We start from the raw sequence: 23,479 nt of genomic DNA, 5'->3' as shown, positions 1-23,479 counted from the left end.
GATAAAAAAATGAAATAAAATGGTCCAAGCATCGAATCCTACATAATATTGCTATACAACTAATGCTATGGGTCTGGATTTCGAATCTCTCCTCTCCCTGCTAGATGAAATTACAGTTAGCCTTTAAGTCTAAGTGCTTCTGTACTGATTTTTAGGCGCATATTGTCTTGATCATCCCTACATTTTCAAAAAATAGACTGAATTATATTATAACATTGAAATATTGGAATATAGCACATGAATATTTGGATGTTAAGGAGAGTCCTGTAATATCAGATGATTTGAAACTCTGGGCCGGCCTTCCTCCCCAAAGGCTAGACCTAAATAGGTGATATCATCTTTAGGCAGGGCTTTTTTTCCATTTTCATTTATCACAGTCCTCACCTAGCCATCCTTAATGTTTTAGGCTGTCTGACTGGTGTTTGTTAACACTTGTGCTTGAAACCTATGAGTTACAGAAACACTTCCTCTACTTGGAATTGGTAATTGATTCTGTAGTTTTTCAGGCCTTTGGTTATACTTATATTCACATTTATTTCCTTTCGTTTTATATAATTATCTATATGAATGACTGTCTCCTTCACTGTATCATAAAGTCACTTGAAGACAGGAGCATATGGGCTAGGTCTGCATTTTCATAATTGCTCATCCAGTGTTTTGAAGAGAGTAAGCACTTGCTGACTTGAATGGTTAAATAATATTTTTATGGTTTGCTTTGATAAAATGTAGATTTGTGCTATAATTAGTAAGTGTGTTATTACAAATACTATTTTATTACATTCAAACATGTATTTTCATTTCATTCTTAAAGGGAAAGTGTCAGTATCTATCCTTATTTTTCCGAGTGAATATGGTTATGTACTCATACATGTGAATTTACCTTTATAATACAAAGCAGAGTTTTCTACAACCAGATCTCAAATTATTTATCTTGAGAAACCTTAGTTTCTTGATCCTTAAAATAGAAATATGATTATCTATTTCATACATTACTATGGAGGCAAAATGAATTAAAATACACAAAATATCCTAAAAGTATTTCTGGCACATAGCAAATGTTTAAAATGACTATTACATGGATAGGACATACAGTCAACCCTACGAAAACTTTCTATTGGCCTTGCTGTTCATCTGTGAAATATTTCACATCATGAAAATGAAGTGAAAATGGAAGAAAAACCTTGCAAATCTCCAAGTATACCCTTTGGTTAAATTTGACTGAGACATTTTAGATGTTAATGTAGCCTGTGGAAACTGAAAAAAATAATCATTTTCTCCATCTGTAAGCATTTACTTCTTCTTGATATAACACTAGAATGTGGTATCATTTCTATAAAATACAAAAGGTAAAAGAGGCAGCTATTCCTTGATTGATAAAAATCTTTGGGAATAGAATTCTTTTTGACAGAATCAATCTACATAGCAAGGGGAGGGAGACTCTTGTTTCCTGATGAGGAGGTGCTCAGGTACAGAAACTACCCACGGCAAAGTGATAGATAGCCTACAGTTACTCACAGTCGGTTCACTTAGGGGAGCAAGCCACTATCAGAGTCTCTGAGCAATTAAGAGTACTAAGTAGGTGTGTTGGCTTACAGAAGCAGAAGAGGAAGCTGAGAAGTCATGTAACTTACTTTTCATTCTCTCACTCTACTGATGTCCAGTAGTCATTGATGGTATGTCAAACTTTATGCTAAACATATATATGTTTAGCACAAAGTAATCATATATGTGTGTGTGTGCTAAACCTATATATAAACACACACACACACACACACACACACACACACACACACACACATATATATATATATATATATATATATATATATATATCTAGGATTACTATATATGTTATATATATATATAAAACTAAAGTATATATATATATATATATATATATATATATATATATATATATAGTATAGGTTTACTATATATATAGAGAGAGTTATCTATTTAATCCTCATTACACACCTATGAGGTAGGAATGGTTATTTTCCATATTTTATTTGCAGAAAGAAAGGGAGTTCCTCTTCTTATAGTTGGTATTGACAGAATACAGACTTATGCAATAATTACTAGCTTCATTATTTGAAATAGAATTTTAAATATAGTCCATTCTTAAAGAGAAAGTATGAAGAATATTATTCTCAGTCAACCTGGTTATATACTCATCATGAAATCAACACATCAAGGCTTATGTGGACTCAGAAAAATGTAACACAGTTTTGGGTCTCCTTCATTAATTCTAAAAGTGCAGAAATCTTACAGTGAATTCATCCAGCTTTGCCTGGATCACAGCACTCTTGTAATTAATCACTCCAATTTTCTACTGTTACTCTATTCTTCATCGAGCAGCAGGCTGCATGACTTAAATCAGTACTTGGATCCCAGCATTCTCCTCTTAAAAATCCATCAAGGGCTTTTGATTACCTCTCAACAAAGTCTAAACTCTTTATGTGGCTTAAAAAGTTCACTGTTATCTGTCCTATATTTCCTACCATTTCTGTGTCCTCATACTTTACACTCAAGTCATTAGGAAATTCCTCCATTTCTCAAGTAGGTCAATGTCTCTCTTATTTCTGGAACTTAAAATAGAGCAATTTCTTTTCTACACACTTTTTTAATTCATACTTTTGACTCATTCTGAAGCTTCCTTCAGGTATCAACTTAAATATTCATCTGTTCATAGAGGCAGTTTACGTACATTTAATGTCTGTACAATCTTCCACCAATGGAAAACTCACATGAACCTGCCAAGCCACACTGAGATCAGAGAATTCTCTCTTCCTCCCATCTTTCTCTAAACCCAGCTCTCTCCTATTTGACTGGATTAAAAGGTGAAGTCGGGGGAAGCTGATAGTTATTTACAGTAGGTTACTTCTGTCTTCTTACAAACCCATAGGGAGAAGACTCAGGCACTAACTTTTCAAAGCTTAAGCATGTTGGGTATGTAGCACCTTTTTGTCTTTTTTTTTTTTTTTTTTTTTTTGAGTAATAATGATTATGTGTGAAACTATAGAAAAGTTATCTCTCAACATGTTGTCATATTAACTTAATTGTTATTTCTTAAATGACATATCTTATGAGGGCAAGAACCGTCTTCTTTATATCAATATTAGATTCTTACAGTCTTCCATAGTGCCAGGTACACAGGAGATGCTCAATAAACACATATTAAATGAGACAGAGAAAAGAAACCTCTGCTCCAAAACCGTAAGGCCTAGTTGGCAAAATAGTTTCTGAGTTCAGTCATCTTGTACCAACAATCTTGGAAGCAAATATTCAACTTGGTTAGTAATATCTTCCTTAAAAGTTTGGTTTTACTCAAGGTAATGTAGACACGATAGCTTTACATTAAAATATTTGGTAAATGTACGGCACTGTTAGTGCATATGCTTCACTAATTTGAATTATGAGAGAAAATCCTCTCTGATATGTCTCTTTAAAAAAATCCAGGAAGGTAAAAAGAAAGAAAGAAAGAAAGAAAGAAAGAAAGAAAGAAAGAAAGAAAGAAAGAAAGAAAGAAAGAAAGAAAGAACTCAAATAACATTATTTTAAAAAGCACAACTTACCTCCACGGCCAAAATTTCCAATCTCATTTGGGCCACTATTGCTATTATTTACTGGCAAGCTTGTGGCTGGCCAAGAGTCAGCAAGCCATGGATAGTTGGGATCACCAGCATTAAGAAGGCCTGGACGGCTGAAACAGAAATTACAAGTAAATCAACCCATGAAGCTCAGTGCAAGATTTTGACAGCCGTCTCATGCAATATAAAAATTGAAGATATTAATTGACTTCAAATTTATATATGTATACTCCCTAGAATTAAAGAACTCCAGCAATTCATTAAGGTTGTACATAGATCAACCCCAACAGTGGAAGGAGGGAGTCCTTGCCAGGTATTCTGTCGATGTCCAAATGAATTCAGGTGTCTGTCCTGAAATTGGTAGGAATCATTTACATACTAGGATCCCAAAGCAAGGTTTGATGATAAATTGGCACCTCAAAGGAACAACTGCTCAAAGTGACAGCTCTATGCCAGCCATATCTAAGACTTTGGGCTATTCTTTCCTCAATTCCTGCAGCTCCCTTACGTATCTGTCCACTCTAGGCTGTAACCCTTGTTATGAGCCCTCATGCTTGATTTGGAGGCAAGGAACTTAAGGGAAATTAATGAATGGTATTTGCACTGTTCCATCAATAGCATATTTCCAAGTTCTCTAAATTGCAAAATAGTAAGTGTATATTAAGGGTTTTGTTTAGGGTAATAAAGGATACACTGTGATATGATCCAGCATGTGAGTACAGTCTATGAGAAAAACTTCCTTCACATCATATTTAATAAAGAACTCCTCCTTTAATATAAAAGATGGGATTCTGATTCCTTTCCAGACTACTAGCATATTTACCAGGGAATGGAACATCTATAATCATTACACTTTTTTCTTTTTGATAGACCCCTTCTGGTACAATCCCTAAGAGAAACATGTGTTTCTATGGAAACAGCAATAAGAAGACCCAACTGCTTTCTTGCTACATGCACTAACTCTCATTAGACTTAATCTCTTTTTGCTAAAATATTGATTAAATGGGAGATTGGAAGTTATTACCAGAGCCTAATTACAATCTCCATATTGGCAAAGGGAAAATAGATGAGGATATATGAGTTTGTTATCAGCTTTTATCAATTTCAATTGAGTATCCAAAGTTGTGGAATCCAGTCCTATCAATCTACAGCCTATTCATCATCCATGAATCATTTACTTTGTGATCGATTTTGTGTAATTGTTCACTCACAGCAATTTAGTGAGAGCCAATAAGGAGTCTTAAACAACAGCAACTTCATTTGCTAATGTCTAATTAATGCAATAAACATCCTGCTAACAAATGAACACATTCCATGTGATATTTACTACTAATTTCTTCAGAGGCATCTGGGAGATATGAAACATCTGGACTTGATTCCTCTAAAGTGCACAACAGATAGATCATTAAACTTTGTGGTAAGCCATTTAATTCCTCCTAGAATTCTCAGACTTATAAGTGATCATTTATTACAGTAATAGCCTCTTACTATAGAGTTCTGCAGTCCTGATTAAATATAACAATAATAATAAAAAAAAATCTCCTTAGCATACCTTCCATTGCTCATTAGTCCTCCGTCTCCTCTTTGAAATGTAACTGTAAAAAAAAAAGGAAGATATACACATACAAGTAGTCAATATTAATTACAATTAATAACAACTGTATATTGGCCCTTAGTTTAGAGCTGAGGCCTCTGGGAATTTTAACAAAATATAATTAACATAATTGTACAGAGAGTAACAAGCAGTGGTTTGGCCCAAGGCAAAGCCATCATTTGATGCAACTTTAATAGGACATTTCAAAATTCTTTAAGCCAAATCCATGTTTACGTTAAAGAACCAATTTGCATTGAAATGTCAAACCTGTTACAATTAGTATATATAGTGGTATTGAAAGATCAATGCAGCGTTATTGTGAATTTATCAAAATCAAGACTTTTAGTTTTAAAACAAAGGTGTCCCAATTAGAAGGGAAAAGTGTTTTACTCATAATTTTGAAATTGAAGCAGGAGAGTTCAAACATGTTGTGTCCTCCTAATGAAGCAAGAAAAACAAATACTTAATGACTATATGTTTTTCACAATCACAAATTCTTTTATGATAGCCATAAACAGCTATAATTATAATAGATATGAACTACAATTAATAGAGAATAACATGGTCACAAAAATGAAATTTTCAGATAATCAATCCTGAATATATTCCTAATTGTATGTCGTGATCACAAAGGTGGACTCCTCCATCTAACTATTGGACTTATTAACAACACCAACAAGCATCCACCAGAGCCACAGCCAGTGAATCCACTGTCTCCAGTCGACAGTTTCAAGACTACAAAGTCAATAACATGACAGTGGATTTTAAGGGCTGGCCAAAGAATATTATTATCAGTTTGGGTCCATCATCCATTGTTCAAACTTTTGCAGCCAAATATATTTGAACTCCAAAATGATTCAGAATTGGGAAATGTAATATACTTTGAATACTACAAAGAGAGTCTAAGACAGTAAACTGTACTCAAAGTTATTTAGTTTTTCTGTAGTGGAATGTGAATATCCATGATTAGTAGGATAAAGTCTACAAATAGCTTCACATTGGTTTAGATCAAATTTTACTGTTGGGTTAGTTAACTAGAAAATTATTATTTTTTAAATGTAGTGTTCAGAAGTGTATAGCTTGCAAAGGTACAATGAACCTGCAATTCTGACCAAAATTAATCTAGATTGGCTAAAACAAGCACTGGAAAGGAAGGAAAAATACTACCATTTTCACAGCTGTGAACTCAATAAACCCTATCTTTGGAAGGGGTTGATTATATTTGCTGTGATTTTTTTTTAAATGTGGTGAATACAGGTGAAAATAAATGAAATTTAATTAACTGATTCATATTTTAAGTAAATAGAGGATATATTACCACTTTATATATATATATATATATATATATATATATATATATATATATATAGTGAATACTTTTTAATTTGCATAACTCTCCATAACTCCTCTGTTCTCAAGTTTGGGCTATCAAATATGATGATCACTTTGTAAATATTACAAATTTCCAAATGCAGTTTCCCAGTCCCTGCTTTAAGTTTATCTACTGATATTACCTCTCATGATATCATAATCAGGCAATATGATAATAAAATCCAAGGCTCTTCATGAGACAGTAAAACACATTAGGGCTTTTAAGAATTTCTTATTGGTACCTGAAATATACTGTTTTATCAATTTTACATGTAATATTTCAAATGCATTGCAAAGCAATCTTGACATAACCTTTGCATCTGCTCAGGACTAGATATAGGCACATGCTCAGAGAAGATGAAAGAATACAGATTGCAAAAGGCTCACTTAAGTGCAGGGAATCAGGAATCAGCAGTGCATCTGTCCCACATTGTGCCCCTTTAATAACTGCTTTTAGTAAAAAAGAATTAATCTGAAATAATTAAGGCAAAAAATTGAGCACTGGAGATATTAAACAAACGCCTGATTAGTACACACGCAATGTGAAAACAGTATAGCTAATTAGCTTTCCATTTGATGTGACTTTCTAGTTTGTGGTTTTTTTAATGGACTATCAAGTGATTGTTTTAGTCTGTTAAAAGAGAGTTAAGATAATAGTGTGAATCTCATTGTGAATATGCAAATAAGCAGATGCTGATGGGCTACACCTCAAAATGTGCTGTTTAAGAGATATGTGAGAAGCAGAATAGTTTTCCCTAATTTAGATGCTCTTTTGTCCCATTCAAACTTTCTGTTACTGCCAGAGCAATCGATAGTATTAGTGGAAAGGAGGACAAGAGAAGCAGAGGTAGAAACACTGAGTTGTACTTAACTTTACTACACGAATCAGTGGCAAGTTCTTCATAACATGTAAACTTTAAAGTATTATAATGGAACACTGAAACCTTATCAAAAATGTATCATGCATTAAAGTTAATTTGCAAACTTGTTTGAGTAAGAACGCTATAGTAGGTATGACCCATATCTGGAAATTGAAAACTGAATGCTATGAGTAAAATAATCTCAATTTCAAAGTATTTCATATTGAACATTTAGGACATACCTATTTTCTGTTTGTGTTCCTATCAGCATTAAAATATGCTTTTCGAATGGTTCGAACAGGCTGCTAATAGGGTGTCAAAATATTCTATAAAGACATTTATCTCTGTTTTAACTCTGCATATTAACTATACAAAGGCAAAACTTCACACTACATTGTGTAAATATTTGATAACCTTAAAAAGTCTCATAAGTAATTTAGTACACAATCTAATTTTCCATTTTGTATTATTTTTGTAAGAGATTTAAAAAAGAAAACTTTTATCTTAAGGGGTTATTTAGTTGTGTTTTCAAAGCAAAGAAAAAAGGGAACACTTTTTTAAGTCTCATTTTTTTTACTTTAGTCTTCAAAACTTTTAGATTTGTTCTATTTTGAAGAGTAGATCAAAAGTGACTAACTTCTATTAGACCATGAGATTTAAGGCAGACTACAATAAGGATGAACAATTCGGACTCCAAAAGTGGAAATTATATCTGGTATTTTGATCAGCATTTTTTTGGTTGTGCAGAGGGATGAACATACAAATAAAATGCCACAGCAAAAGGAAAGCAATCTTGAGGTGGTTCTCATTTCAAAGAAATGTTTGCCTTGAAGCTGTAAGAAGGGTTGGGAGTGGTCAGACAATCCTGTTCTTGTCACAATTTTGACAATCACAGAGTAGTAACTTTGTGCTTATAAGAGATATATACAGAATAACTGAATCTCAATCAGATGTCTCTGCTAGCATCTAAAATTAAGAACTTTCAAGGAGTTACATACGAAAGATTTTAGCTTATACTAACCGAAGAGTGCTAAGTTTTCCAAAAAGTTCTGCAGATGCTGCAATCTAACATGTTTTTGAATTGCATAAAATATTTTTAATTTCTTGTAATTTTTATAACATATATAAATAAGGTAAAGAGATTTTGCAAGGTTATGACATACAAAAAGTAACTCTAATATTACCTCACAGGATTAATCCTAATCTCATGCTTGCTACAACTGGGGTAGAGGAGGAGAAAAACATAACTGCAGTAAATTGACATTTGGAGTGAGGAAGCTTTCAGAGTGCCTATCTCTACTAGGTCACATTTTCCTACTCCAAATGGAAACTTTAATATTTCAGCCAAGCCTCATTCCCTTTCCTGATAAGCTATTTCTCAAATATGAATGTAGATTAATCCTTTTTTAATAAGCACTAACTCAGCCCAGATAATCAGAGTATAAAAATTCCATCAAATATTTTAAGTGACTTTGGATAATTTTGTCCGATAATTTGTATTTCACTGACAGTTTTAAGACCGATGTGTGAAGTGTTTGGCATTTCACCTAATTTACTCACTCATATTAAATTGTTTATATTTACTGAGCTTCAGAAAATCTGTTATCTTCAGAGCCAGCCATCTATCGGTTAAGTATAAAAGTTCTGAAAGCTTCTCTCTGGCTTGGCCTTATTCCAAAATACTTGAAGGACATAGCACCTTCTGAGTTAGCAGTTCTTCTACAAGCAGATGAGTATCAATCACAATTAAAAAAAATAACCATAATAGGAAATATACTATTCTTGTCAATCTCAAAGATCAACATATATTTTCAAATCAAGTGCATAGGTTTTGCAAAGAATTGCTGTTAAACAAAGAAGAAAAGTCTGTCTGGTGTAATTTTACTAACAGCATAAACTTACTAGCTATGAGATACATTTTATTCATAAGGAGTGAGTGAATGAAGAAGTATGGAGGATAAAAATGCAACATTCCAAATGTGAATATATTAGAACTTTGCGCTGAGTTGACCAGCATAGTCAATTTTTTATTATCATTGCTAATGTCAAGTGAAGAGATAAACACAAAATAATCTGTGAACTAAATCAGTTATACCTTATGTTTTACATGATGTATACGAGTGTATCACAGATACATAATATAACATGGTGAATGATTAAACAGAAAGGTTGATGGCCAATATCTTCAGGAATGAAGGCCGAGAACTGGACTGCATAACAAAAAATTACATTAAAGTATCATTAATTTTCAAGACTTTGACACTCATGAGTTATCGCCTAGCACCCCCTTCTGCAAAGACTCCCTCATTGTTGAAGTGATACAGCACTTAGGTACCAAATTATGAGGAAGCAGAGAGGCAGCAGCCAATGAGAAATGAGAATGGCATGTCACCCAACATTGAAGCTCCTTGTCAATGGATGGGCTGTACTGCTTTCTCTGGTTCTGGATTCTAACCAGTAATGAATATATTTTATCTTCAGAAGATATAGGCATGAGCTACAATGCTATAATGAAATGATCATAAACATGTAAATGCATCAAATAACAAGCAAGGCAACCAAGTCAGTGCTATACTTAGCATTTTGCACTCTTTCCACATTCTCAGCAGTTTGGGAACCTACAAGCCACAGCAGCTTAAAAGCATAACAACCAATGATGCCGCTGTCAAACTCAGTTACAAAGACATTTGTGCTTCCTACCAAAGTTAATATTAGAAATAGAAGATTGAATATAATGTTTCCAAAATTTCTTACATGCTTGTAGAATGATATCAAATTGAAACTGCTCCTTTGTAAATTCTAGAACGTATAAAATGTTGTGAGATATTTCTTGTTATTGTGGCTGGAAAAAATATTTTAAATAAACTGCACTTAAAATTGTAATTGAACATAGATCCAGAGTACTGAGTTTATTCTCTCAATCACTGACTATATAATTTTGTGTCTCTGTGTCTCTTTTCTCTCTTCCTCTCTCTCTCTGCCACGGAGGCCACAATATAGGATGCCCTTGAAACTCTGTCTTGGATTCTAAGAAAAAAACATTGTTATGAACATGTAGACCACCTAGGGTCTTCTTTTTATTGTTCTGCTTCAGCTTCTTTCTCGCTTTCTTCCTTTTCCTTTCATTTTCTTTTAAAATACTGCTTGTTTGCATGGTAGTAAGACAGTCTATTTAAGTGAACAGTAAATCACTTAATTCATGCTTCATCGCTTTTATCAATTCTGGTGACATTTTTGCTTGCCTGTATTTTTCATGAGAGACATTTCCTATTGTAATCTGCATCCTAATACACTAAAAGCTATATTTCATATTTTTCTTTTTTTCTGAGTATTTTAGTGATGCTCTTGTGTAAATTCACTTCTCAAAATGGCTTCATAGCATGTAAAACATTGTGTGTGTGTGTGTGTGTGTGTGTCTGTGTGTCTGTGTGTGTTTGTGATTTCAAAGAACTAGTTGAGAAAAAAAGTTGAGCATTTTATCAGTTTGTACTCTTGTTATGCTTCACTGGAGTAACAAGCAAAAAGATTGCCCTGTGGTTATAAAGCGATATGGTCAAGAGCAGTAAATGAGAGCATGTTGGATATAATTGCATTTTACAGTGCTGGTTTCTAAAATAAGCCAAAATCACTTATTTGTTATTCAATTCTGTTCCTTCTATTCATTTCATTACATTCCTACAGATAAGAGGTTTTCTTAGCTAGAAATAGTCACTTACCAGCATAATTACTGAGTCCCTTCCTCTTCTTTCTTCGCCAGTACAACCAGATGCTGAAACCCATCAAAATTACCCAGCAGGCACCACCAATACCAGCTATAAAGGCTGGTTGCTTCACCACATCAGTGATTTGCTCAGTTATACTGTTATTGTTTTCAGTAATGACAACTTCATTACGTCTCCCTATTAAAAAAAATTGTGTTAGTAAATAATAAAATAAAAATAAGCACAGGAATACAAACATGGTGCATCAAAAATGAAGAAAAATTATTTTAAGGCAGGAAATACTTGTTTTGAGCCTATCACAATTATTGATAAACATAGTTCATAATTTTCAAAAGAGTAATCAAATCATGAGTTTGAAATGTGATTAAGAACACTGACCTCTTGTGTTGTAGATTGCTATGGACAGATTCACAACCACATGTTGATTTATCACCTTATAAATTATTATGAAAATAAATACTAAGAGTTGAATTAATAACTTATCTTGAATTACATAAAGAGTTTTTAAATATAGTTCTCATTTTTAAGAAAGCAATTACAACTTTTAACTCAGGGTATTTGAAAATTGCCCTTCTGCTAAGGCACTGTCCATTTTAAAATGTTCATAATTCACAAGAACAGGTAACTTCATGTTGACCTTAATATTCTACCAAAGAATTTATTTTGATCAAATATCCTTTAATTTTCTGGAAAGTATTAAAACTACTATACAAAACAATGACCATTATGTAAACAGCCTTCACAGAGATCAGCATGCATAATTAAAAATTAATTTTGAGGTCTCCATTATTGAGACATCCATTTAAATCTGGACTAAGATTATTCTACAACTAGTCATGTTTGGAAAATTTGGACCTCTCAGATAATTAAGAAAATCTCAATCCACTTTAAATAGGTCTTAAACTTGTGAAATCATAAGATTTAGGGGCTTATTTAGCAGATTAAGAAATTTAGACACTGGGAATTAAGTGATTTCTAATGTCAATATCATGCCTAATTAGTGACTAATCAAAGACTTTTAAAAGGTAAATGGTAAGCAAAATATAAATGGCACATTTAAGCATATCACATCAAAGGTATGTGTGGGATTTTCTTTGTTTTAGTTACAGCACTGCAATATATTAAAAAGATCATGGTCTTTGAAGTTGAGAATTTGAATATCAACTCTGCCACTTACTAGCCAAGTAAGCAGTAAGCTTACATAGGGCACTGAATCTTCTAGAGCCTGTGTCAATTAGTTGGCAGAGTATTGTCTACTTCATATATTTTGGGAGGATTGAAGTGGCAGCTAATAAAAAAGACTGTAGTTTTTGACTCAAAATTATGACCCATGTATGTTTAAGGGTTGCTTTAAGGACCTCTCAGTCAACCTCAGTGACATGAGTGATAAATTATCTAGATTTCAGAATCCTGCAAATCTCGATTCACTTGTTTACTTCACTGCTTCTCCTTTCTTCTAGGGCAGAAAATTAGCCTACATTTCCTAGCATCTTTTACCGTTGAGAACAAAAAATAACTGAGCATTAGTCAGAAGTAAGTAGGAACAAAAAGTGCACACGACCCTCCTGGCCTGACCCCTAACGCTGCCTTGACTTGAAACTCTCTTTCCTCATTGGTTTGACAGATACAGGGGATGTGCTGGAGGCTGTTGTGCTTTTAAGAAATGGCAGAGCTATGGTTTGAAAGATCCCAATCACCTGAATAGCGGTATGAGGTAGAAACTCCATTTCTCACTCTACTGACCCATATTGGACTGGGCTGTGAACTAGAAATAAAATTTTATTTTGTTTATCTTTACAAAATGCAGGCTTTTTTACTATAGCTGCTAGCATTTCCTTATGCATACTTATATTCTATTTCTGAAAGGTCTTTTGTATTAAATTGCAGATTTATAAACCAGTGTCACTTATGTAGTAAATCTGGCTCATCTTCCCACTATGTCTGCCTTTAATTATTATACATGCAAACACAGTCAAAACTCTATGTAAAATGAGCTCTATTTTCAACATGAGACATACACCTATCTGGTGATTTCCTTAACTATTAGGAATTATCAGAAAGAAAACAAATACCTTACAGAACAAAGAGAAAGAAAAATTTGGTCTTCATTTTTTGGACTCATTTTTGTAAAGGGTCCATAAAATGTCATTTTAGTAAGGAATCATATTTATGTTACTCAAGGTGTATTACTATTTTTTATGCTGCTGGTAATTTTGTAACTATGTTGTCAGTTGTACTAATTAGAGCATAGACAAGGGATGCGTGTGATCTGTAACGCTCCATTGTTCTTGCAGACAAAAACTATAATGAAATATAATGTCTTCCTCCCATTGGAGAGTAATGAAGAACAAAACTAATTTGTTGGACTAAAAATTAATTAGACACATCAGATTCGATTGTACCTATTACTGTGAAAGTTTGAAGCTGTTCCACATATTATTTTCAACTATGTAATGTAAGCGAGAAAAGCCAAATGATTAGAGAAGCAATAACTATATTATTAAGCAAGATAACTAAAAATCTTAAGTCAATATAAATTGGTTATATGACACACTGCTTAATGAATTTATAACTGAATGTATTTGATTACATTTTTGTGTCTGTAAATGCAATGATACAGAATTATGGACACTTTGATGTGAAAGTCATCTTACCATAGGAAACAGGACAGAAAAGAACAATACCAATGTTAAGCCTATGTAAGGCAGTCTGTTACATTTTTACAATGTTCTAATTAATGATCCCTTCATAGAACTTTCTGGAAGGAAGGCTAAACTGAGAAGAAATAGATTAAACAATACATGATCTGGCATAGTACAAATTTAAAATTCTCAACCATAAATCACATCAAATGCCAATACATGATTTAATTAAAACAAAGGGGAATCCTGGTACAGTTTGAGTCATTTCAAGCGCCATTTCCAGTTCTGAATAGACAAGGGGAAAGTGTAAATTGAAACAGAAAAGGAGATTAGCCATCATTAAATCACTTTTCAACTAAGGAATAACAGTTGTGTAGATAAGGGTATCAGACAAGATGTGAAGGTAGATATGCAGGAGTAATTAAGGAAACAATTAGATGGCTTCTCAGTACAACAGTAGATATTAAAAAGAAATAAATCTCTCAAGAACAAATAGCCTTTTCCTGGTTGAATTGTCATTTGTCTGTGTGTGTGTGTGTGTGTGCGTGTGTGTGTGTGTATACACAAAAAACAGAATTTCTATAATTTTATTTTTATGATTACATTCCGAGTATAACATATTCTATTTGAATAAAAGATAGACATACTATTTTCTAGGTTACTTATATTTCATAGAAAAATGTGAATACACTTGTAGATACACTAAATAATAAGATACATTAAATAATAAATTAAAAGGTACTCATTACCTGTCTGAAGACTCAGATTTTTATAAATCATAGGAAAATTATGTGAAATTTTTGATTTGATTTAAAATAAACATTAACTTCATTACTTTAAGTTATAATTCAATTGTTCAGTGCATAATTATGATTGTCATGACATGAGCTCGGTTATATTATATGCTTGTAATATTTTACTTCTCTAAAAGAAAATAAATCATCTAAATATCTGGCAAACATATAGTCACTAGGAAGAAAAAGAAACAAGAAAATTTTGCTTGAGAATGGTTCTTACTACAAAAGATAACAAAAAAAAACTAGGAAAGGAAAATATGCTATTTGACAGTTATTTGACAATCTTATCTTTCACTTAGAATAATTATATTCAGTCAATCCATTTTATAAAGATATAGATATAGATATTGTATACTATCTCTCTGGCATATATTTGCCAGTATATATATGTATACATATACATACATACATGTACATACATATATATGTATATATTTATATATATTGTATACTGGCATATATATAGTTTTAAATAAAAAAATTAGGGCTTATTTTTAAATACTATAACACACATACAGGGACACACACACACACACACACATATATATATATATATATATATATATATATATCTTTTTAAATAAAAAATTGAGGGCTTATTTCTAAATACTATAAATAAAAATACACACACACACATACACATATATATATGTATATATACACACACACACACACACACACACACACACACGTATGTTAAATCCTTTTGGGTGTACCTGTATTTCTTTCTTATTCCAATTTATTTTAGAAAATCTCAGAAGGGCAAGATTGTAGGTTTCCCTCAGGTTAAGGAATTAATTCAGTCTGAATGACTAATTAAGAAAGAGAAGCCAATTTAAAGAAAAGTTAATACTTTAACTTTTCTCTTCAATGCTTTTAATATATAAAAGAAAGAAAACCTAGAGAATCTAAAAAATTTTAATGATATGACTGAATGTTAAATACAATAAATATTTGTAATAGAAAGAATTCTCCAGAAGCTGGCAGTCTGCTTTATATGCATCATTTTAGAAAATAAATAGAAAAAAATGGGAATGGCTTGTATCAAACACTGAAGAAACACTTAAAAAATACGTAAACTCTAGGAAGAATATTATTGTTTTTATTTATTTATTTATTTATTTATTTATTTATTTTTATTAAAGGCACTGCCAAACAAATAAAAGCAGGAAAAAGTGAAAGGGATGCATTTATTGGATGAAGGGCACGTTACCAGAGGAAATCTGCAGTTATGAGGCCTTGTTTCCCTTGGAGGTTCCGAAATTCATAGAGTATCAGGCAGTTAGTACCTCAGCTGAAAAAACTCAATCTTAGTCAAATGAGTTGTCTCAGGGTGGAGTTCAGGGAGGCCAGAGTGACTAAAAATTGAGGGGGGAACCATATGAAAGAGGGAGACAGTGGAGAGTGATGCTCCCAAATTGGCGTATACTCTCCTCTTACATCCAAGTGCAAACCCTGAACTGTGCAGGCAAAGAGAAGATTGTAAGGACGTGGTGAAAGACAGAGGTTTTAGCTCATGTTCACTGTAAAACTGTGCTTAATTTTGGATTTTGCCATGTTAGGAAGAATAGATAAAAATATTAGGCTTCTCCCTGGAAGCCCAGGAGAGGGTTATGCCTTGAAAGTAAATATTTTATTGAGATTTTACTGCAGGAATAAGGGCAAAACATAAAACATCTCATATCAACCAATGTAAAAACTAAGACACCACCCGTTAAATGTGATCGGCCAGTAATGTATGTGCCTGCTGGAACATAAACACTCTTCAGAAGGTCACAAAATTTTATGTCATCTGAAATTTCCAATATAGTAAAAAATTACCAGGCATGTGAAAATAAATAACAGCAAACAAGAAAAATATGACCCAAGGTCAGCAAAAAAAGATAATCAATAGAAGCAGACCACAAGATAACACAGACTTTGAAATAAGGAGAAAAGAACTTTAAGCAGATATTACAATAGGTGTATAGACTTAATAAGGTCATAAAAAACTAGTACATGGAAAAGATCAGAGGAAAATGAAAACTGTAAAAGGAATCAAATGGAAAATACAGACCAGGAAAGTGTAATATATGAAATGACCAGTTCCCTAAACACTTCCACTTCTGTCCATAAAGAAATAACAGGTATTGGGATACGCACTCCCATCGCAAACAAATAGAAGACTAGTCAAAATATGTGAAAGAAAAGGGTAGGACTATGATCTCTGAGAGAAGGGAGAAGAACAGGGAAAACTTTAACATTTTCACAGCTTTGTACCTATAGATAATTTTAAAATGTGATGCAGCCAAGCCTAACCCAAACATTGCTGAATGGCATCCCTGAGTTGAAAAGTCTTGAGCACTCATAGAAGCTGAGGGGACTGAGTTTATGGAGTAGAATACCAGATAAATATGAGTAATGCACTTTTTATTTTTAATTGATTTGAAAGATAACTGATGTTTAAGGAAAAAAACAGTAGAGCTATGATTCATATATTGCCATTTGTTACACAGAAGTAAAAGGTATAACAATAGCAAAATAAAGATGAGAGAAAAAGGAGTGACATTACACTGCTCTAGGATCCTTATAGTCATATCCTAGAGCAACTGTCACCAAAGAAATGACGTGTACCTAATAATCCAAGAGTGGACATAAAATACTAAAACGTTAGTTTATCAAAAGAAAGCAGGAAATTAGGAAGATAGTAACAAAGTAAGATAGCAGATAAGTAGCAAGATAGTAATTCTAAACAAACACACCAGGAATTACATTAATGATAACATTTTGTGCATGCAGTTAAAAACGCAAAGATTGTTCGATTGAATTAAAAAACAAACAAACAAACAAACAAACAAAAAAAAAACAACCAAATAAACAAACCCTAGACTGCCTGGGAGGTCAAGATGTATGAATTACATGAAGCCAGGAGTTCCAGAGCAACCTAGCCAACATGGAGAAACCCAGTGTATGCAAAGATACACAAGTTTGCTGGGTGTGGTGGCAGGTGCCTGTAGTCCCAGCTACTCAGGAGACTGAGGCAGGAGAATCTCTTCAACCTTGGAGGTAGAGGTTGCAGTGAGCAGAGATCACCTAAAAATATGCAATTTAATAGACCTGTGCATTAAATACAGATAAACGGGTTAAAATAAAAGAATGAAAAATGACAAACGATGCAGACACTTACAATAAGGTGATGTAGCTATACTAATATCAGAGAAAGTTAATTTTAGGACAGGGAATCTCACTAGGAATAAAGAAGGGCATTTCACAATAATAAAGGGTAAATTTAAAAAGAAGATAGAACAATCTTAAAACATACTCACGTGAAAAAAAGTAGCCAAAACATGAAACACAAACTTATACATGGAAGGAAGAGATACGCAAATCTACAATCATAAAAGATTTCCAGACTCTATTCTTAGTAATTGAGAGGGCAAATAAAAAAAAAATACAGACCTGTTAATACTAACAAATAATTTGACCTGACATAGAACCTCCCACTGAAAAAAAAAAACAGAGAAATGCAAATACTTTTCAAGTGCATAAGAAACATTCACTAAGATCAAATGCTGGGCCATAAAATAACTCTCTGTATCTAAAAGACTAAATTTACACAGAGAAAAATTACTCTGGGACTCTGGCCTGAGAGGAATCAAAGTAGAAATAAAAAACAAAAAGATACCTGGAAAAATCCCTAAACATTTGGAAATTAAATAATACACTTCTAAATAACCTCTATGAAAAAACAGAAATTGTTGAAAAAAGTAGAAGATTGTTTATATTCCATGATAAATGGAAACATAACAAATCAAAGTTTGTAAGATTCAGCTGTAGAAATGTTTAGAAGAAAATTTAGAACTTTAAAATACCCCGAAAATAAGAAAGGTCTGGAATCATTGATTTACGGTTTGATCTTAAGAGATAAATAAAAGTACATAGAAGAAAAAATAGCAGAAATCAATTAGAAAACTAACAAAGCCAAAAATTTGCATCTTGAAAAGATTGATAAAATTGACAAATCTTTATCAAGACTGATTTAAATAGGAAAAAGAGAGGCAGAGAAAGGAAGGAGGGAGGAGAGGAAAAAAATGGAAGAGAGATAGTGCACATACGTTTCCAGTATTTAAGAATAAAGGAGGTGGCGTTACTCTATGGCCTACAGACATTCAATGATAACAAGGGAATATTGTAAACAATCACATGCTAATAAATTCAATAACTTAGAAGGATTAGAGAAAGTCATTGCTGGTCAAAAAACAAAACATCCATTTACCACAACCAACACAGGAAGAAATACAAATTCTTTTTTCCTTTCTTTTCTCTCTTCTTTTTTTTTTTTTCTTTTTGTGGTGTTGTTCCAGCTGGAATGCAGTGGTATGATCTTGGCTCACTGGACCTTCCCCTCCCAGGTGGGTTCAAGCAATTCTTGTGCCTCAGCATTCCAAGTATCTGGGATTATAAGGGCCTGTCACCACACTTGGCTAAGTTTTGTATTTTTAGTAGAGACAAAGTTTCACCATATTGGCCAGGCTGGTCTCAAAGTCCTGACCTTAAGTGATCCACCCACTTCAGTCTCAGAAATATGAATTCTGAATAGACTTGAATTCATATATATTTTTAAAAATTCACAAAGAAAAACATAGATATCGCCACTGAATTCTAGAAAATATTTAAGGAAGAGATAATGTTAGTACTAAAAAACTTCTACAGAAATTAGAGGAGGAAGGAATGCTTCCCAAACTACTTTGTAAAACCAGCCACCTGATTTCAAAACTGGAAAAAGAGAACTACAGATCAATATTCCTAATGAACATAGATGCAAAATTCTTTACCAAATATTAGTAAATTCAGCAACATCTATAAAATGGATAATATATCATGACCAATTGTGGTTTATCTCAAGAATACAAGGTTGATTTATCTTTTAAAATCATTCAATATATTTCATCACATTAACACAAACAAGCAGAGAGAAAACATGATTATCTGAAAACACTTAAGAAAAGTTTCACAACTACTAAAATGAGTAAGAGAGCTAGTAAGGTCACAGAGCACAAAAGCCATATAGAAATTAAATTTATGTGAAATATAAAAAAATTGGAAAAATAAATTTAAAAAACTCATTTATAATAGTGTAAAAAATGTCAAATAGGTCATGGCAAGGGCTCATGCCTATAATCCCAGCACTTTGGGAGGCTGAGGCAGGCAGACTGCTTGAGGTCAGGAGTTTAAGACCAGCCTGGCCAACACAGTGAAAACCTGTCTCTAATGAAAACACAAAAAAATAGCCTAGCTTTTTGGTGCACACCTATAGTCCCAGCTACTCAGGAGGCTGAAGTGGGTGGATCACTTGAACCTAGGAGGTGAAGGCTGCATTGAGTCGAGATCACGCCACTGCACTCCAGCACTCTAACCTGGCCAAGAGAGTGAAACTATGTCTGAAAGTAAAAACAAAACAAAACACACACACAAAATCAAATGCTCCACAAATATGGTGACACACGAAAATCTGTATAATATTGGAAAAAAGTAAAGAAAACTTAAATAATGAAAACATATATCGCATTCCTGGAAAGAGCGTTGTTATTAAAATATTTACCCACTTTGATGGATTGATTCACTGCATTTGCACTTATCATTCAACATATTTTTAGAGATATCAACAAGCTGATTTGAAAAGTATATGGAAAAGCAGAAGGCCTATAATAACCAAAATAATTTTGCAGAAAAAAATGATGGAGTATTCACGTTACCTGATTTCAAGGCTTACTAGGAGCTATAGTAACCAAGACAATGTGGTTTGGCACATGGATAGACATATAAACAAATTGAATCCCATAGGGAATCCAGGAATGCAGGCATGTATATATGATTAACTGATGGAAAGGAAAATCTTTTTAATACATGATAAGTACACAATTTGATATACATATGGAAATAAACAAGCCTGATTTCTTGAACCACATGCAATTACCCTCAGATGAATTATAGACCTCAGCATAAAAGCTAAAATTATAAAGCTTCTAGAAGAAAACATAAAAAGAAAAAAAAAACAAAAAAAAAAAACACCTAAGTATCTAGAGGTAAGCCACAATGTAATACTTTTGTTCATCAAATGACATTATTAAGAAAATGAATAGGGAAGTTATGGACTGGGAAAAATATGTGTTATATATATATACACAGTAAAGAACTTGTATCCAGAATGTATAAGTAACTCCTACTCATCAGTAACAAGAGACAATCCAATTTTTAAAAGGCAAATATGTGGTCAATTCACAAAAGAAAATATGTGAATGGCCAATAAGCACCTGCCAAGTTGCCCAACATCATTAGTCCTAAAAGAAAATTCAAGTTAAAATCACAGGTTACCCCAACTAGAATGGCTAAAATCACAAAAACTGGAAACAACAAATGTTTGTGAAAATGTAGAGAAACTGGAAGTCATTTTCCTTGCTGGTGGCAGTATGAAATTATACAGTAATTTAAATATTGTTTAGCAGTTTCTTATAAAGTCAAACTATGCAACCCTTTTACCCAGAAGTTAGACTTTTAGGTATTACTCCAAAAGGACACAAAGATTTACACAATAATATTCATTCTATCAGGAGAAAAGCCGATAAACAAAATATGGCATATTCATACAATTGAATACTGCTCAGCAATAAAATATATGAACTGAATATAAATACATGGATGAATCTCAAAAACATTATCTTTAGTGAAAGAAACCAAATACAAAATATCACATTCTGTATGATTCCATTTATATACATCTCAAGAACAGACAAACATAATCTATGATAATAGGAAAACATTTATGCAATCATGATACTAGATTTAATATAATTTCTTCTTTGGGATAGGATATTTAGATTACAAAGTTTCTTCTGGCCTTTTTCTTGTTAATTTTTGACATTTCTCTGGCTAAGAGGAAGCATATAGATAGGAAACATGATGGTCTCTCTTCAATAAATTTCTAATTTCTATTATATTTCAATGGCACCAAAGTTGGTAATGAGGCAATTAATTAAAAATAATTTTTAAACTATCTTTCAGCATTTAAACTCTTAAATACTGTAATTTTAAAAAGGCTCTGGGACTTTTCTTAAGAGCATGATCAATTGCACCAAGCATTTTTGTAAGAAGTCCTCTTCAGTTAACCCATTTGCCTATATGATATGTGTATCCTATCATTCATAAGTGTATATTCACTATTAGTATGTTGATGCAAAAGCACATCCACCTTGACAGTTGAGTGATTCTAAAGCACAGATCACATAGTTTGATACTCACCGATTATTATTGGCTGGGGCTCACTTTTTACTCCAACCCCTGCACTGGTAGTAGCTGCAACCTCTACCCGGTATTGAATACCTGGGAATAATCCACCAATTATTACAGACCGAATGGCTGCATCCACAGTTTTGTTGATATGGAATCTCGTTTCATTTCCTAGACACCAGATCTATAGAAATGGAAAGTGAATAATGCATGCAGATAATATTATCATTTCTAGTTACAAGACTAATATAACAGATGAAATATTTTTGAATCATAACCTGTCTTCTAGGCTAGTAGAAGTTTTGTAAATGACATCTTCTAAAGCCCAACCTCTGCCATTTATTTATATGTGTATATGTAAGTGTATTTGTGCACACATGCATCTGTATTAAAAGAAGAACAATAAGGGAAGCTGAAACTATGCCATGTTCATTTATATCCTATTCTCAGCACTGAAGGCTCATAAGGGGTAATTTAGAAAGCACAGTGATTTCTTTAACACCTCTGGTATGTGGTCTTTGGTTGCAAATGGCATTTTTGTATGGATTAAAACATGTAATTTCCTCTGCTTTATCAAAATTTATTATGCATATAATCCACTAAAATATAGTGATTATAAGTTGTAATATCTAAAGTATATAGGTAGACATCTAAGCAATTTACATTTCATTTAAGAAAATACTAACTTACACAGAAGTGGTTAACAAGATTAATTGACCTAGGTTATAGGTATTGACTAAAATGAAATTAAAGCCAATATTTACATTGACAGCAATAAATCTAATATTGATCAACACATATCTACACACACACATACACATTCATGAGAACAAAGTGGTGTCAAGTCTTTAGACGTTGATGTTAAGGAAGTTAGGCTTTTATTTCAAGTAGGAATCAAATTTTCGGGCATCTTCTGGGATGTGGAAATTGTTACTACAAAATGTGTTATAAAAAGAAATCCATTGTGTATCCATATTTGCTTTCATATTATATACTATTTTAAAATCTACATGTAGACACATACATAGGAAAACATATGATTTGTTTCAGAGCAGGTAAGCTCCCAAATCGTTTTCAGTAAAATAATTCTTGTGAATCATGTGTATCTTTTATTTATATATGACATCCGTGTTCTTAATGAAAGAATATTTAGCCCTTACCTAAATATGCACTTGGAAACCAAAATATAGCAAGTCTCTGGAGAGTGAGAACATTTACAACTTACAGAAAAAAATTCATCATGTTGTAAAAACAGGAACAACATTTAACTACATGGAAATTTAGGATATTTAGTCCCAAATGGTACAAAATAAATTCCTAACCTCAATAAAACACACCCACACACACACTCAAACTCACATAGAGTTGATAATTCGTTACTCTGTTAAAACAATGTCCTAATGCTTATAAAATCTTAGGATCTATATAACTACTGTATTATAAAAGCATTTATTCTTATGTTTCTTAAGCATTCATCTTTATAACATGATAGAAATCATTTAAAAATAAATCCCTATACATTTAGTTCATTAATTTGCTTTAGCAAGTTGATCTTTAATAAAATTCTATGTAGAAATTAATTTCTGCTTAGAAATAAAATTTAATCTTCAAACTTTTGAGTAAAATTATTCAGCTTA

General features: G+C 32.6%; 1 protein-coding gene across 17 annotated transcripts in view; it reads right to left on the bottom strand.

Moving 5' to 3' along the window:
* ROBO2 (roundabout guidance receptor 2) overlaps positions 1–23,479 on the bottom strand; it is a 1,294,416-nt gene that overhangs the window by 46,635 nt on the left and 1,224,302 nt on the right. For all 17 annotated transcript variants that reach the window (XM_074389490.1, XM_074389491.1, XM_074389492.1 and 14 more), the window contains 4 exons: positions 21,855–22,026; positions 11,132–11,314; positions 5,143–5,185; positions 3,576–3,703 (listed from right to left, as the gene is read on the bottom strand). In XM_074389490.1, coding sequence (XP_074245591.1) covers positions 3,576–3,703; positions 5,143–5,185; positions 11,132–11,314; positions 21,855–22,026 — 526 coding nt within the window. The remainder of the gene's footprint in view (positions 1–3,575; positions 3,704–5,142; positions 5,186–11,131; positions 11,315–21,854; positions 22,027–23,479) is intronic.

This window comes from Saimiri boliviensis, chromosome 18, assembly GCF_048565385.1.
Source record: "Saimiri boliviensis isolate mSaiBol1 chromosome 18, mSaiBol1.pri, whole genome shotgun sequence".
NCBI classification, from domain to species: domain Eukaryota; kingdom Metazoa; phylum Chordata; class Mammalia; order Primates; family Cebidae; genus Saimiri; species Saimiri boliviensis.
This window is presented reverse-complemented; position numbering and strand designations above follow the sequence as displayed.